The 15,262-nt window shown below is 36.0% G+C and overlaps 1 protein-coding gene across 4 annotated transcripts in view; it reads right to left on the minus strand.

Annotated features, from left to right (window-relative positions):
• Positions 1 to 264: 264 nt before the first annotated feature.
• yap1 (Yes1 associated transcriptional regulator) overlaps positions 265 to 15,262 on the minus strand; it is a 152,495-nt gene continuing 137,497 nt past the window's right edge. For 2 of the 4 annotated variants that reach the window (XM_073043246.1, XM_073043244.1), the window contains 3 exons: positions 8,016 to 8,146; positions 4,579 to 4,700; positions 265 to 3,157 (listed from right to left, as the gene is read on the minus strand). In XM_073043246.1, coding sequence (XP_072899347.1) covers positions 2,919 to 3,157; positions 4,579 to 4,700; positions 8,016 to 8,146 — 492 coding nt within the window. In that variant the 3' untranslated portion in view covers positions 265 to 2,918. The remainder of the gene's footprint in view (positions 3,158 to 4,578; positions 4,701 to 8,015; positions 8,147 to 15,262) is intronic. The other 2 variants (XM_073043247.1, XM_073043245.1) reach the window with 1 other exon arrangement.

A 15,262-nucleotide genomic window follows, 5' to 3' on the forward strand; every position in this document is an offset into this window, starting at 1 on the left:
TTGTTATCAAAATGTTTAAAACTGATACGCGTACCTGACTGGAAGCCCAAGTGTTTATTACTGCAACATTGTTTGACATGAAGCAGCAACTTACGGTAGATCGAGCTTTTATGAAAATGTACAGACAAACTCCAACAGGGTCACCAAGCTAAGTGATAGCTAATTCACTGAAATAACGCTATATTTGCTATCTATAAAAATGAGCAAGTTTATTTTTGGGAGGGGCAATGCCAAGTCCAAAGAAAAATGCAAGGGACAAGCAAATCTTTCCGCAAAGAATATATTTTATACCACATGAATCATTATGAACTATTGAAAAGTATTACATACAGAATTAAATGCAGTATGTCTCTAATGTCTCTATATACTGGCATGCTGGTACATCAGGGGAGGGGGGAATCAACATTTCAGAATATAAATTGAAGTGGGTGCATTTATCAGTACTCTGGATATAATTCTTTTCTTCCTTTTTAAAACATACATTTAATTACTATCAGAAGACAGAAATGTAAATGTTTTATGTATGCCAAGCATACACATCACTATTTAAAGATATTTAGGCCTTGTTCAAAATATTTCATTATGCATGTGCAAAACACTTACTCTGAAGTATTTGGAATATTTTGCAAATCTAAAAGTTTGTTGCATTGCTTTAGTTTCAACACTGATTGACTTTCATCTCCTACAAGTTAAAGCAACCCCTAGAAATAAAAAAAAAAAAACAAGTTTTCTCACCGGTTTAACTATATGTACATGATCATGCAAAGCAATTACTTGTTCTTCTACAGCTTGCTTTGCAAAAGTTAATCAAGTTCAACGGCCACCATCAAATATACACAATGACACACATCAAAATCTCCTCACTTCCAAAACAGGGAGAATTGTGAACTTATTCAGGACTTGGTTTTTAAAAGAAAGACATATAGGATCCAATATGGCTGCTCAAATTAGTACTAATTCATCACACTTCCGAGTATGAAATTTATTCTAAAACTAAAAGGTGGATGAATAGAATTCTGCTGCTCATCCCAGAGCACAAGTTATAATAGGCACATGTTTGAATATATTTGTTCCCAATTTATAAAATCTCTATAAAATCAATGTTAACCAGTGTACAGATTATAAAAATGCTACTTTGCAAATGGAAGCTTAGGCAGTAAAGAAAATGTGGCACTCATAAAGGGCCTTGGAATGTAGCACTTACAATAGACTTTCTATACAAAAAAACTTAAAACCATGCCCAAGTAGAACTTGCTAGAAATTCAAAGTACGAAGTGCCTGGAATTTTAACATTTGCGATCTTTGGCGCAAAATACAACATGCTGACATGACAATGCTGCATACTGATTTATTGCTATTAAGTAGGAATAATTTTTTAGGCCAACTACTTTTAGGGATTTATGTACAACGAAGCACTGTCAGATATGGATAATACTTTAAAGATCTTAGAGGATCTGAAATTAGCACTCACTGAGGATATTTGGAAAACTGGATTAATGAGCAACACTGAACCTTTAAATGATTTCTTGGATTCTCTCTCAGTGCCTACATGTTCAAAATCACAAGCCGTGTTGTCTTTACAAGTTCAAAAAAAACTAAATACATGTTGAAACTGTCTAGCCTAACCCCGTTGGGAGCTGCCTGGTACTGGACCACAGAAAATCAGTACTACAGACTCAAAACATGCCAGACTGGAGAGTTTCAGCTTCTATACCGTTTTCAAGAAGTGGTGTTTAGTATTTAACAGGGAAATTAACTTCGTAGAAAAAAGGCTTATGAATTCAGTATTAAAGGAAACACTCTTTGGAGACCCATTTGATCACAAAGCTTCTGCTGATATGTCACAGTTCTTAAATCTACTATACACATACATGTTCTTATAACCATTAACTTTCCTAATTATTCACTACTGTATATAGGACTCTTCATACTATTTGTTCTGCTAACCATCTAACACATAACAAACAGCTACTTAGCCATTCTATAAACTACAAAACAAAGTTCAAAGGCATTTTCCTTTAAGTATCTCTATAAACTGCATTTCTTTATACTGGTCATGCCCCAAATCTTTTGGTGTAAAAAATAACCCTTTGTTCATTGACTGCAGAAGGAAAATGCCAACTTTCAAACATTAACAGAAATAATTTTCACAGACATTACTGAAAATGTATACTGTAAAATTGTGTACAAGTAACTTAAAATGACTGACAATATTTAAATAAGACCAAATTAAACAGTTGAGAGTTCACTTCATAATCTCCCAACTCCCAGAATTAATTACACAGCTGCTTGAAGCTGCTCAATAGCTCAAAGACAAAAGCAAATACAATATTATGGTGTATATAATGAAATGGAAGACACCATCTTCAAATATCCATGTAGGCAGCATATTTGGATGCAAGATATGACAAAACTTTGAAGAAGCTAGGTGAGAGCACTTAGCTGGCGCCAGATTCTCTGTTGATTGTTTAGTAGCTGATGAATTACTCAGATCATACAGAAGTAGCTCAAGTTAAAAGACCATGTTACTTGATTGAAACACTAAAAATTTATCAGATCTGAAAAATACTTTCAAAAGCAAAAAAATGATCGTTGCTGCAAATCTAAGAAATCAAACAAAAATTATACAGCGTTTGTCCATGGCTATAAATTGGATCAGAGTTAAAATCAACAGGGACATAGATACCAGCTCTTCAATGTAAAGGTTTTTTTTCTAAAAAGGTGTATAGCATTTGCTAATCACTATTTCCAAATGTGTGAAATACTAAATAGCAGAATCCGTTCCAAATATTCGGAGTTTATCCAACCTTGCATCAGGAGAAGACACAGAACTCATTGAAGTCCCAATCAAGTTATAAAACTGTCTCAAGTTTTCTCATCCTTCACAGAATAAGGCAAAGTCCATAGGATTAAGAGTCCTATAGCCATGTTAGAAAGCTTTCTTTATCTATCTTTGTGGCAGCAAGGACAGATTCCATGTCATTAAGAAAGTCGGAGCTCAATGCCTCTTGCAGGCTTGGCATCAATTCCTCTCCTTCCACATTCATGCTATCTTCCTCCAGTGTTCCGAGGTCCACATTAGTTCCTGGAATAGTTTCCAAGCAGTCTGGAAAACGGTTCTGTTGAGAATTTATATTATTTGGGCCAAGATTTTCACCTGAGTAAAGAAATCAAAAAGATGAACACAGTCTAACAAAACATTCCATACTGAATTAACTTCACCAATTACAAAGTCATTTTTCTCTAATGAAAATATTCTTTTTCACAAAATGTCCCTGGGGACTTGTGGAAACTGTGGTGATTTCTTTTGAACTTACAGTCCTTTAACATTTTGGACTATTTTTACTGTGCCCATAGTCTTTTTTTATATCAATTATGCTATTGTTTGCACTGTTGTAACTATATGTTGTAATTATGTGGTTTTGTGCAGGTCTTGTAGCTTTAGTTTTTGGTCTTGTTTTTGTCTGGTGGATTTGGAGCTCCTTTCTGGGGAATGCGCTAGACGGTAGCGCGATATTAATACGCAGCAGCCTCTCCGGACTCTGGACTGGGGATTGCCAAATGTTACGTGGATTTTCTGGTGTAGTCTGTTTTGTCATATGCTTTTGTGATCATTCTGGGAGAACATGGTCTCATTTTTTAACTGCATTGCATTTGTGGTTTCTAAATGACAATAATCTGAATCTGAATTTTCCTGTTCTGGACGTACTTTCAGGATCAGGTTTAATTTCATCGGCATATATCATGAAATGTTGTCGTCTTTGCGGCAGCAGTACAATGCAATACATAATATCAGAGAAAAAAACTTTGAATTAAAGTTAAAATATATATATATATATATATACCGTAATAAAATAGTTAAATTAAATAAATAGTGCAAAAAAAAGTGGTCGCATTCATGGGTTCAATGTCCATTCAGAAATTGGATGTTATAATAGTATTCTGTGCTACGTTTGACCACAAAATCATCACAGATGGTCATTATCCAGTTTCTCCTGATATAACCCAGGCAACTGGAGAACGGGGGGTGAGTGGTGAAAATGCTCTCCAATCCTAAGTGCACCAAGGACATAATGCACAAACTACCTGCATGGACAAGGTCAATTAAGTTAAAACAACTTAGGAACATCTTGCACTCTTAAGACCTGACTTACATAGACAGTATGTTTACTTTCAGGAAAGTCAAGTTCATTAACAATCAATAAAAGGGTTAGATTGATCATAGAGTAGGTTAAATGTCAGCACAATCATGGTGGGTCAAAGGGACTGTACTGTGCTGTAAAGTTCTATATTCATTAGACTTAAAGTTCAATATTGCTTGTTCACCTAAAAAAAGAGTGGGAGGTGGTGTCAGGGCCTCACTGGCTGACAAAATAGTTATGTCAGCACTTCTCACCATTGATACCGGGAGAGGTTCCTGCACTGTTCTGGGCCACCCCAATCTGCAAGGAGACAAAATCCTAGCAGTCTCGGGCAATGGAAAATGCCGGATATCATTGGCTAATTTTGGAAATCTACTTGAGTGAAATATTTTGTTTTAAATGCTACATCAGCTTTAAAAAGAATATTTCTCATTACCAAACAGACCTATATCCATTTCCTCAACACTGTTAAGAAAGTCATCAGGTGTTCTGGGTACGCTATAACTGCTCATTCCGAGTCCGCTGTCGGTGCTCTCCTCCCTGGAATGGTACGTCCCACTAAAGAGAGGGGAAACATAGGAGAGAGAAACTATACATCAATAGAATTAGGCCTCTTTAGGCATACACCCCTTGATCTACCATCAAAACACACGATAAATATCCTCTCGGTCTGAGCTTCTGATCAGTAAAGCCTCTGGGAAAGAAAAGGGTAAATCCAATCTAATTAACTGAAAATCAGGCATGTATACAGAAAGTGGTAATGCAGATTATGAATAACTTCACTGTGTAGCTTTAAGCAAGAGGCTTTAGTGTCTGAGTTTTATAATCATGTGTTGTCATATTCCATTTGTTTTATATTTGTGCCTAACTATAACAGTGAGCAATTATTTGTATAAGTACTGTATCATGGAAAGTTAGTGATTTCTGAAACCAGCAATTAAGAAAATGCATCCATCTTCTTTGATCTAGTGATGAACATGTTAAAATTAAGTTCCTCATTCACCATTTTGTTTCAACAAATGTTCTTCATTGCAATGCCTGATTCATTTTGTAGTACACCACTGCTCCCTGCCTTGAAGCTAAAATACAAATCTTCCTAAGAATTGAGATTTTAATCTAAAGACAAACTGCCCTTTAGAAATTATGGAATATAATTTGCACTTGAATGTTTATCAATAAAATTATCCTCACTGTAGGTAAGCAAGTTTTTCAAAACCACCAACAGTTCAACTCAGAAATAGTCTCAAGTAGAAGGCTATGTTTGAAATTATTGGCATACCTTAGGCAATGGGAGCCACTAATAGTTCAGAGTGGACATGGTAAATTTAGTTAAAATAAAACAAGGAAATTGGTGAGGATGCCCAGCAGGTCAGGCAGCATCACTGACCTTTCAACATTTGCCTTTCAATGACTTAGTTGCATGTGGTTCATATTTTACAAGACTCTAGTGTCTGAAAACATGGATAAATAGTTTACTCCAGCTATTTTTTAAATATTCTTTCATGAAAGCAAATTGATTTTTACTTCTACTGATGCACTGCAAATGAAGCCCAAATCTGAAAATAGAACAATCTTTTTTAAGTCAGTAGCATGAACAAAGTCACTCCAACACATTAAGTGGAGCAATAAATCAGAACTTGCACAGTGCACCTTTATGGAACAAAGTTGCAAAATGCACTGTAAACACATTCAATAGAAAAGAGGCACAAGTAGATAATCACAGTGAAAAAGGAGAGACCATGGCCTCTTTTGCTACGATCAGGCCACTCTCAGGGTGGAGGAGCACCATCACATTTTCCGTCTGGGCAGCTCACAAGCTGATGGCATGAACATCGATTTCTTCTTTCCCCTATCCCCTTCCCCTCTTCTATTCCCCACTCTGGTCTCTTGCCTCTTCTCCTCCCTCCGGTGACCTTTTCCCCTTTCTCCCATGGTCCACTCTCTTCTCCCATCAGGTTCCTTTTTCTTCAGCCCTTTACATTTCCCACACCTGGCTTTACATATCATCTACTGGCTTGTTCTCCTTCAACTTCTAATTCTTCCCCCTTCCTTTCCAGTCATGAAGGGTACAATTCTGAAATGTTGATTTTTAATCATTTCGATAGATGCTAAATGCTAGAAAACTCTCTTGAGTTTTCTAGCATTTTGTACATGTTCATAAAGATATTGGGCTGGAAACTGTAATCAGCAATCAAGTAGGTTTTGGTAGGGTCAATGATTAAACCAGTTGAAAGAATTCATGGCAAGGGCTTAGAAATTTTGTACTCAGTCTTTCTAATACATTACTAGAGAAATCAGCTCTGGCAAAAATCAGCTGAATGTGGACAACCATCTACAATAAAGGGAGCAAAGGGTTGGGATGAGATATTGAAAAAGTGGAACTGGGTGTTATTGATGCACATGTGGACTCCAGTCTATTGATGTTGCTAAAGGAGAATTTGTATAACTTGAATTCAGACTCTCCAGTGGTTTAGCAGGGACAAAAATGTAGTTGGGAGTTTCATAAAGTTCTAGGGAGGAAGGATAAAATTTAGAGGCAAGACTACATTCAAAACAATCATTTTCAGAAAGGTGGTGATATTGTTGATGGTAAGCATAATGAAGACAATTTTGGAAGGGTAAAGCAGAGATTTTGCAAATTGCTCCAAATCAATGAACAGCTTAAAAGTTTCCAATTACAGCCAATTACAACTACAACTGTATAATAAATTTTCAGATTGTCTCTATACAGTATCTCAATGCTCAAGTAACTAAAAAAGTCACTTTTAAGAATCCCTATTTGAACAGTGTAACAAATGCTCCTTAATTTGTGGATCTAATGACATAAAAACATATGTATATAATTAACTTTTTCAGAACTACATAGCAGCAAAGCGTTGCAAAGAAAGTTATCAATTGCTACTGTGATTTTAAATTTTAAAAATCGTTCTGGAAGGCATCCAACACCTAATATGGGGTGGGTGCCAGATACTAGAGTACGTGCATAATAGTTTTAGGAAGTCCCAAAGATTCCTTTATTGAATGAAGTCCTTAAGAAGAAAAATGTTGATATTCCTAAGACATTTCTTTGCAGGACACTAAGTGCGCATCTGCCTTCAATTATGAAGTTACCATAACTAAATCAAAGGGCAATACTAACTAAATAGTCTACTGTGATTTGCAAGTCTACTTTATTCCTCTTCCACTTAAGTTGAGCTACTAATAAACGTTCTCTGCATTAGATATACATACACACTGGCAATATTGGAATGTGTACAGCAACAATCAAATAGCACATTATGTAGTGCAAGGAGCACATTTAAATAGGGAGGCTCTAGAAAAAAAAAAATCAGTTATCCAGTCTTAATTTTTTTTAAGAATCTAAGACTTGATAGCTGATTTTTTTCCCCAAGAGCCCCTAGCCCCAAGAGTCCCTATTTAACCCCACAGCACCAAGAGTCCCTATTTAAATTTCTTAAAACACTCCATTCATTTCACTGATCATAATAGCTAACTCTGCTTGTTTGTTGGTGCTAATGTCTCCTAATACTTACACAACACTTATCTTGTAAGTGCTTATCTTCCAGATGAAAGAGCTTAATGATAGACTTGGATTTGATTAGGCCGAATTTTTCGTATTTCTCCAAAAGTGACTAATTAAGCATGTGCAGTTCACGAAACTCAAAATTAGCAACATTAATGGTCTACATAAAGACTTTACTTTTTTGCTGCTTTTGTACAATGTTCAAAACTGTCACCAGCGAAACTTACAACCCAGAGTGAACGTCGTACATTCAACGATTTCCTCAATCTACAAGAATCATATTTAAAACAGAATTTTGTTACATCACAGTACTTTTCCCTTTCACAACGCATTTTAGATTGAGTACCCACCTATTAAGGAATGGATCTGAACTGTTGGTTGTCATTGTTCTTGCATCCTGTGGCATTGCAGATGAAGAAACTGGATTTTGAGGACTACCATCCTGTTCCATAGTTGGCAGCTGACTACGCAAGGCCATTTCCTGAAAACAAGGTACAGAAAGTGAAGTCAAAGGCTAGAATAATTAGTAATCTTTCAAAGTCAAGTTTGTTGTTATGTGCACAAATACATGTATCCACTGGTGCAATAAAATAATTAATTTTAGTGCAGAATAGTCTATTTTGCACTAAAATTTAGCACAGAGATGCTAAACTGCAAGAATTGGTGTTTGGCCAGTTGGTTCAAGACCAAATGGTTAAAGTGAAGTAGCTGTTCCTGAAGCCAGTGCTGTAGGACTTTGGGCTTCTATACCTCCTTCCTGACAGTAGCCATGAAAAGACGGCATGGCCAAGAAGATGGGGTTCCTTGATGATAGATGCTTCCTTCTTGAGGCAATGCGTCCATTGGTGGGGAGGGAAGTATTGGCAGGGTCCACTACTCTCTGCAGTTTCTTACATTCCTGTGCTTTGCATTTCCATAATATATATTCATAAACGATGCTGCCCAAACATGCTATTTTAATCACAAACAAGAGCAAGTCTGCAGATGCTGAAAATCCAAGCAATACACACAAAATGCTGGAGGAACTCAGCAGGCCAGGCAGCATTTTGTGTGGGATGCTATTTTCATTTCATTTTTCAATCTTTTTATTGATTTTCAAATAAAGAATATACAAATCAGAGCAGGAATTTAGCAAACAGATAATATAAAAGACATATAAACAGCAATAATAAAAACAGAAAGTATATAATGTCAAAATCAGATAGGTAAAATATTATGCTGTTATATATACAATGGTAAAAAAAAACTACAACTCCTCATAGCAATAATAAAAAAAAATTGGAAATTTTATTTGATAAAGGGAAAAAAACCCACTAACTAAACTGAAACAAAAAAAAGAGAAAGTAAAAAGAAAGAAAAAGAAAGATTGGGCAGTCCAATCGAGGATAAAATTAAAAAGAGAGAAAAAAAAATCCTTCCAGTCATCTCCGAACTTTCACGGATAAGGATTTTCCCCAAAGAGAATAAAGAAAAATAAATAAATAAAAAATAAATTAAATCATGTGAAAATATTGAATAAAGGGTCGCCAGACTTGTTCAAAATTAAAGGATTTTTCAAATGTCCGGCTTCTAATTTTCTCCAAGCTTAGACATAATATAATGGAGGAGAGCCAATAAAAAACAGTAGGTAGATTAGATTCTTTCCAGTGTAGCAAAATAGCTCTCCGAGCCAGTAAAGTTGAAAAAGCTATCACATGTTGGGTGGAAGCAGACACTTTGCTTGCTTCCTCTGGAATAATCCCAAAAATTGCTATAAGTGAATTAGGTTGAACATCCACATCTATAACTTTAGATAATATTCCAAACACATCCCTCCAAAAATTGTTTAAGCTTACACATGACCAAAACATATGAGTTAGAGTAGCCACTTCTGCGTTACATCTGTCACAAATAGGGCTTATATTAGGAAAAATATGCGCCAATTGATCTTTGGACATATGGGCCATGTGTACTATCTTAAACTGAATTAAGATATGGCGTGCGCAGATAGATGAATTATTGACTAAATAATAAATTTTACTCCACTGATTGTCTGACAGTGAATGTTTAAGTTCTACTTCCCAGATGCGTTGAACCCTATCATTAGGCGACATGCGAGCATTCATTAACTGTTTATAAATGATAGCTATTAATCGTTTTTGAAAAGGTTTAAACTGAAAAATAGCATAAGCCAAATTTAAAGAGCAGGCCGAGGGGTAATTCGGTAAAAAATCACGTAAAAAATTCCTAACCTGTAAATATCTGAAAAATGTGTATTAGAAATATCATATTTATCCATTAACTGTGAAAAGGACATTAAACAGTCTTGTAAAAACAAATCTAAAAAAGTTTTTATTCCCTTAATTTTCCATGTTAAAAAAGCCTTATCCAAAGTTGATGGTTTAAAAAAGAAATTAGAATGAATATTACTAGAAAGTAGAAAATCACTTAATTCAAAAAATCTATGAAACTGAAACCAAATTTTTAAAGTATGTTTAACAATAGGTTTGAGAGCTTGTCTACCTATTCTGGAGAGCGAAAACAGAAAGGGAGCTCCTAATAAAGAAGCTAATGAAAACCCCACTACTGAATTTTCCTCCAACTGTAACCATGAAGGGCAATCTTGGTCGTCTATATCATAAATACAAAATGTAATATAATGAAAATTAATTACCCAATAATAAAATCTAAAGTTTGGTAAAGCCAGTCCTCCATCTTTTTTTGGTTTTTGCAATAAAAGTTTATTCACTCTAGAGCTTTTATCATTCCAAACATAAGACAAAATCAGAGAATCTATTTTATCAAAAAATGTTTTTGGAACAAAAGAGGGAACTGCTTGAAATACATATAAAAATTTCGGTAGAATAACCATTTTTATAGCATTTATTCGACCTATCAATGACATCGACATAGGTGACCATTTAGAAAGCGCCTGTTGAGTATATTCAACTAAAGGGGAGAAATTATACCTATATAGGTCTTTTAAATTTTTAGTAATTTTGATACCAAGGTAAGTAAAATGGTTTTTGGCAATATTAAAAGGTATTTGATCGTAATAATCAGAATAATTATTAATAGAAAATAATTCACTTTTATGTAAATTAAATTTATATCCAGAAAAAATACCAAATTCCATAAATATAGATAACATAAAAAGAATAGATTTTCTAGGATTTGAAATGTAATCTAATAAATCATCCGCGTATAACGAAACCTTATGTAATTTATCCCCTCTCTTAATACCCTGCACAGGTACCTGACGGGTACCTCTATATAATCTAAAATAAGGAGACTTTTGATTATTAGTTATAACCGCAGCTAAAATGATAAATCAATTTAATCCAGGAAATAAATCGTGGACCAAAATTAAACCTCTTCAAAACCTGAAATAGATAAGGCCACTCCACCCTATCAAAGGCTTTCTCTGCATCCAAAAATACAATACATTCAGATTCTTTGGCTGAGGGGGAATAAATGATATTTAACAATCTTCGAATATTAAAATGTGAGTGCCTATTTTTTATAAATCCTGTTTGATCGTTTGAGATAACATTAGGCGAGATATTCTCAAGCCTATTTGCTAAAATCTTAGAAAGGATTTTAAAATCTACATTCAGTAAAGAAATAGGTCTATAGGATACACATTCCAGTGGGTCTTTTCCTTTTTTTGGAATCAATGAAATTAGTGCCTCATAAAAAGTTTTAGGAAGATTCCCAGAGGATGTAGAATCGGTAAACGTTTGATGAAGATGTGGTATAAACATTTCATGAAAAGTCTTGTAAAATTCTACCGTATACCCATCAGGTCCCGGAGCTTTACCTAATTGCATAGAGGATATAGCCTTGGCTATCTCTTCTTGTTTAATAGGTGCATCTAACATATCAACATCTTGAATCGAAATTTGAGGTATGTTTAACCTTTGCAAAAATCTATTCATAATAATAGTGCTATCAGAGAATTCAGATTTATAAAGATTAGAATAGAAGTCCATAAATAACATTAATTTCATAAGGATCTAAAGTTTCTGTTCTATCTGGTCGATGAATTTTTTAAATCTGTCTTCTGACCATCCCAGCCTTTAACTGACCCACTAAAAGCTTAGCAGATTTTTCCCCATGTATATAAAATAAACTTTTAGATTTAAAAATTTGCTGTTCAATGGGAAAGGTCAGACGCAAATCATACTGTGATTGAAGTTTGACCCTTTCTTTATATAGGTCTTCAGTAGGTTTAACTAGATACACTTTATCTATCTGTTTAATTTTATTAATAAGCACTGACAATTCCGCTTTAGTTTTCTTTCTCAAAGCTGCTGAATATGAGATTATCTGTCCCCTAAGATTTCAACGTGTCCCATATAACCAGATTTGACATTCCTTCAGTTGTGTTAAATTCAAAAAATATAGAAATTTGCTCCTTAATAAAATTAACAAAAGCTGGATCCTGTAACAATACAGGATTCAGTCTCCACTGTGACATTTTCAAAAATCTATCCGAAAGCTTAAGGGTTAACTTTAAAGGCGCGTGATCTGAGAGTGCAAAGATGTCATTTGCACATTCAACAACGGAGTTTAACAGATGTGTATCTAAAAAAAAGTAATCAATTCGCGAATACTTGTGATGGACGTGTGAGGAAAAAGAGAAATCTTTATCATTGGGGTGTTTATATCTCCAAATATCGACAAGGCCATATTCTAATAAAAAAGAGTTAATATAAGCTGCCGCTTTATTAGGAAGCGACAGATTGGTTGATGACCTGTCAATCGCCAGATTTAAACAACAATTAAAGTCACCACCCATGATCAGCTTATATTCATTGAGATTCGGTAACTCTGAAAAAAGTTTCTTAAAAAAATTCAGAATTATCTATATTAGGTGGCTACTTTCATAATAGGACAACGATCAATCGGTAATATTTTATTGCTAAACTGGAAAATCTTCTTCATTAACACTACATACTTGAGCAAGATGCACTGCATTTCACTAGTTTTCTTCCCAATACTGAAGCATTTAAGTGTTATGCCTTTTGAATGCAGTCTTATATACAGCTGCCTTTGAAAAACTTCACCCAATGGTCCTAAACCTAGAATTGATTCCAAAAGAATCACAAGACTGAATGTCCATATCAATAAGTGAAAATTACAGTATAGCTTGCTGAAGATGCTTGCACCTCTCAATCTGATTCAAAAACTCAAAACAGCCCTTTCCCAGCCATCCCCATCTCCAGGCTCAGCACAGTGATCGGGTTCCTAACATTTCTGGTTTCTATTGCCTGGCATCACACAAACTGTTTTCAATTCAGTGAGTTTTAACTGCAGCTCACAGTGGTCTCACATGCAAGGCATGTGCTCTACAACTGACCTACAGCACGAGCTACTGATCATAGAATTAAAGACATATTGTTGACCTGACTGAGCAGAAGAGAGTTCAGATACTTGATACACTTAAGCTAGTAAGACGTGTCTTGTGGGTTCTCACGTGGCGGGGACAGCAGCTACTACCTGCATACTTCTAAATGGCTTTGATGGATGGGTCAGATGACCACGTACTGAAGCTGGCTAATGAACAAAGAGTCTTTAATGTCTACAGAAAGAACAAATCGGAAAAATGGTGACCATTGCAGGGTATTCATCTTTGACTTGGCATGGCTACATTAGTGAACTCTGTTAATGGCAAAACAAAAGAGACACACTGTAAATTCAAAAATTTGTAGCCAAGAAATTAATAAAAACTGCTAGTGAAATGCTGGCCTTTATATCACGAGTATGAGCATAAAGAAATTAATACTAATTACCCAAAGCTTGGTTGGGCCAATGGTGAGCAGCTCTGCAAACCATACCCTTGGAAGGACATGGGGGAAGTGCAACGTACATTTACCAACTTGCTACCTGGACATCATAGATTGTATTACAAAGTAGAGATGTCACAAAGTAAATTTGATGTGCCAGGAATTTAAACTCCTTGGTTTATTAAGCTTATTTAATTTTCAAGACATTGGACCCTATCTTGTTTTTGCTTTTCGAGGCTGAAAATAGGCGCCTCTTGAGTTAGCTCTATTGATCTCAGCATCCCAGTGGAACCTCCTGGCTCCTGCACCAGCTCATTGCTTCCACTATTAGCGATCCAGGCAGAATCCAATTCCAGAGTGTGGGCATTAATTAACAAAGGAAGTGTCCAGAAAGCGCCACCTTGCACTCCTTCCCCTCCCCCATCTTCTTTGGCTTCTGCCCCCTTCATTTCCTGTCCTGACTTGGCCCAAAACGCTGACTGCCTATTCCCTTGCATAGATGTTGCCTGATTTGCTGAGTTCCTCCAGCATTTTGTGTGTTGCTCTACTGTCAATAGAATCTATCGCCCACTCCTTCTCCTCCTAGTCCAATTATGTTAACCTTCAATAAATAAATTTTGACAGTTATTTAATGATTCTAGCAGTACATTCCACCCCAGTTTGTATGCCTGGTTGAAACAGCATTACAGTCACTGCTTTCTGTTACTAGACACCTCTCTTAGCTGTTGTAGTTCTGTCTTCACACACATATTTCTATTTTCACTTGTGGTATGGTGTTAGTTTGCTCGTTATATCAATACAACTTCCCTCTGACTTCAGTGTAGTCCCAATTAGTTTCAACTCTCTCCCAGTCTACTGACTGGACAAATACAACCCCCCCCCCACCCCCCCCCCCCGTTGCATTATTCTTACACACAATGTGTTCATTCAGAAAGCCATAAAGAGCTTTATTGCATCTGTGTTCATTTATTAATTCTGCAAATGATTCACTATTAGCAGCTACTTCAAATGCTATCCACTTTAACTCTGATCCACTGAAACCAAGATAGCAGTTGTCTTACTAATGGTGGGACAAGAAATAAATACCAGTTCAGGTTATTCACTGCTATTATGAAAACCCTTCTGATATACTTTCATACTTGACAATGTGCAAGAGGATACTTGTGAACAGGAAATTCAGATTGTTGTGCTCAGGGATCCGATTAATCAGCTGCAACAAATGCCTGCAAAAACCCAATCTTCAATGAACAAATACATTATGCAGATCCCCATTTCGCAATCCATGAAAACAGAATCTGTAGTAGTTACTTGGAAAACAAACCCAAAACAGCTGAGAGGCTGAATGAGGGACTGTGTGGCGCACTCCCAAATAACCGAGTTCAAAGTCGAAACAAAGTACTTTGATCCTTCATTATGAAACCAAACCATATAGTGAAAAGACACTGCACTGTGCAGGGACTTATCAACAAGCTCAGCCTCCCAAAGGGAAGTGACCGTTTCACCGTTATACAGAAGGTCAACGCAATAAAGGGAAATGGTGAGGCATGCCGAGACACACTACTTGTTGATCAGAGCCATTCAGGGCAGCACAGTAGCAAGGCATTTAGCACAGCACTTTACAGTGCCAGATACGGGTTCAATTCCCGCTACTGTCTGTAAGGAGTTTGTATGGTTTTCCTGTGACTGTGTGTTTCCTTTGGGTGCTCCAGTTTCCTTCCACCTTCAAGGGTTAGTGAGTTGTGGGCTGTCAGAAGCCTGGTGACACCTGCAGGCTGCCCAGAACAATCCTCACAGGTCTAATGCAAATGACACGGTTAGTTTCGTTTCAA

This window comes from Hemitrygon akajei, chromosome 4, assembly GCF_048418815.1.
Source record: "Hemitrygon akajei chromosome 4, sHemAka1.3, whole genome shotgun sequence".
Taxonomy (NCBI): Eukaryota; Metazoa; Chordata; class Chondrichthyes; order Myliobatiformes; family Dasyatidae; genus Hemitrygon; species Hemitrygon akajei.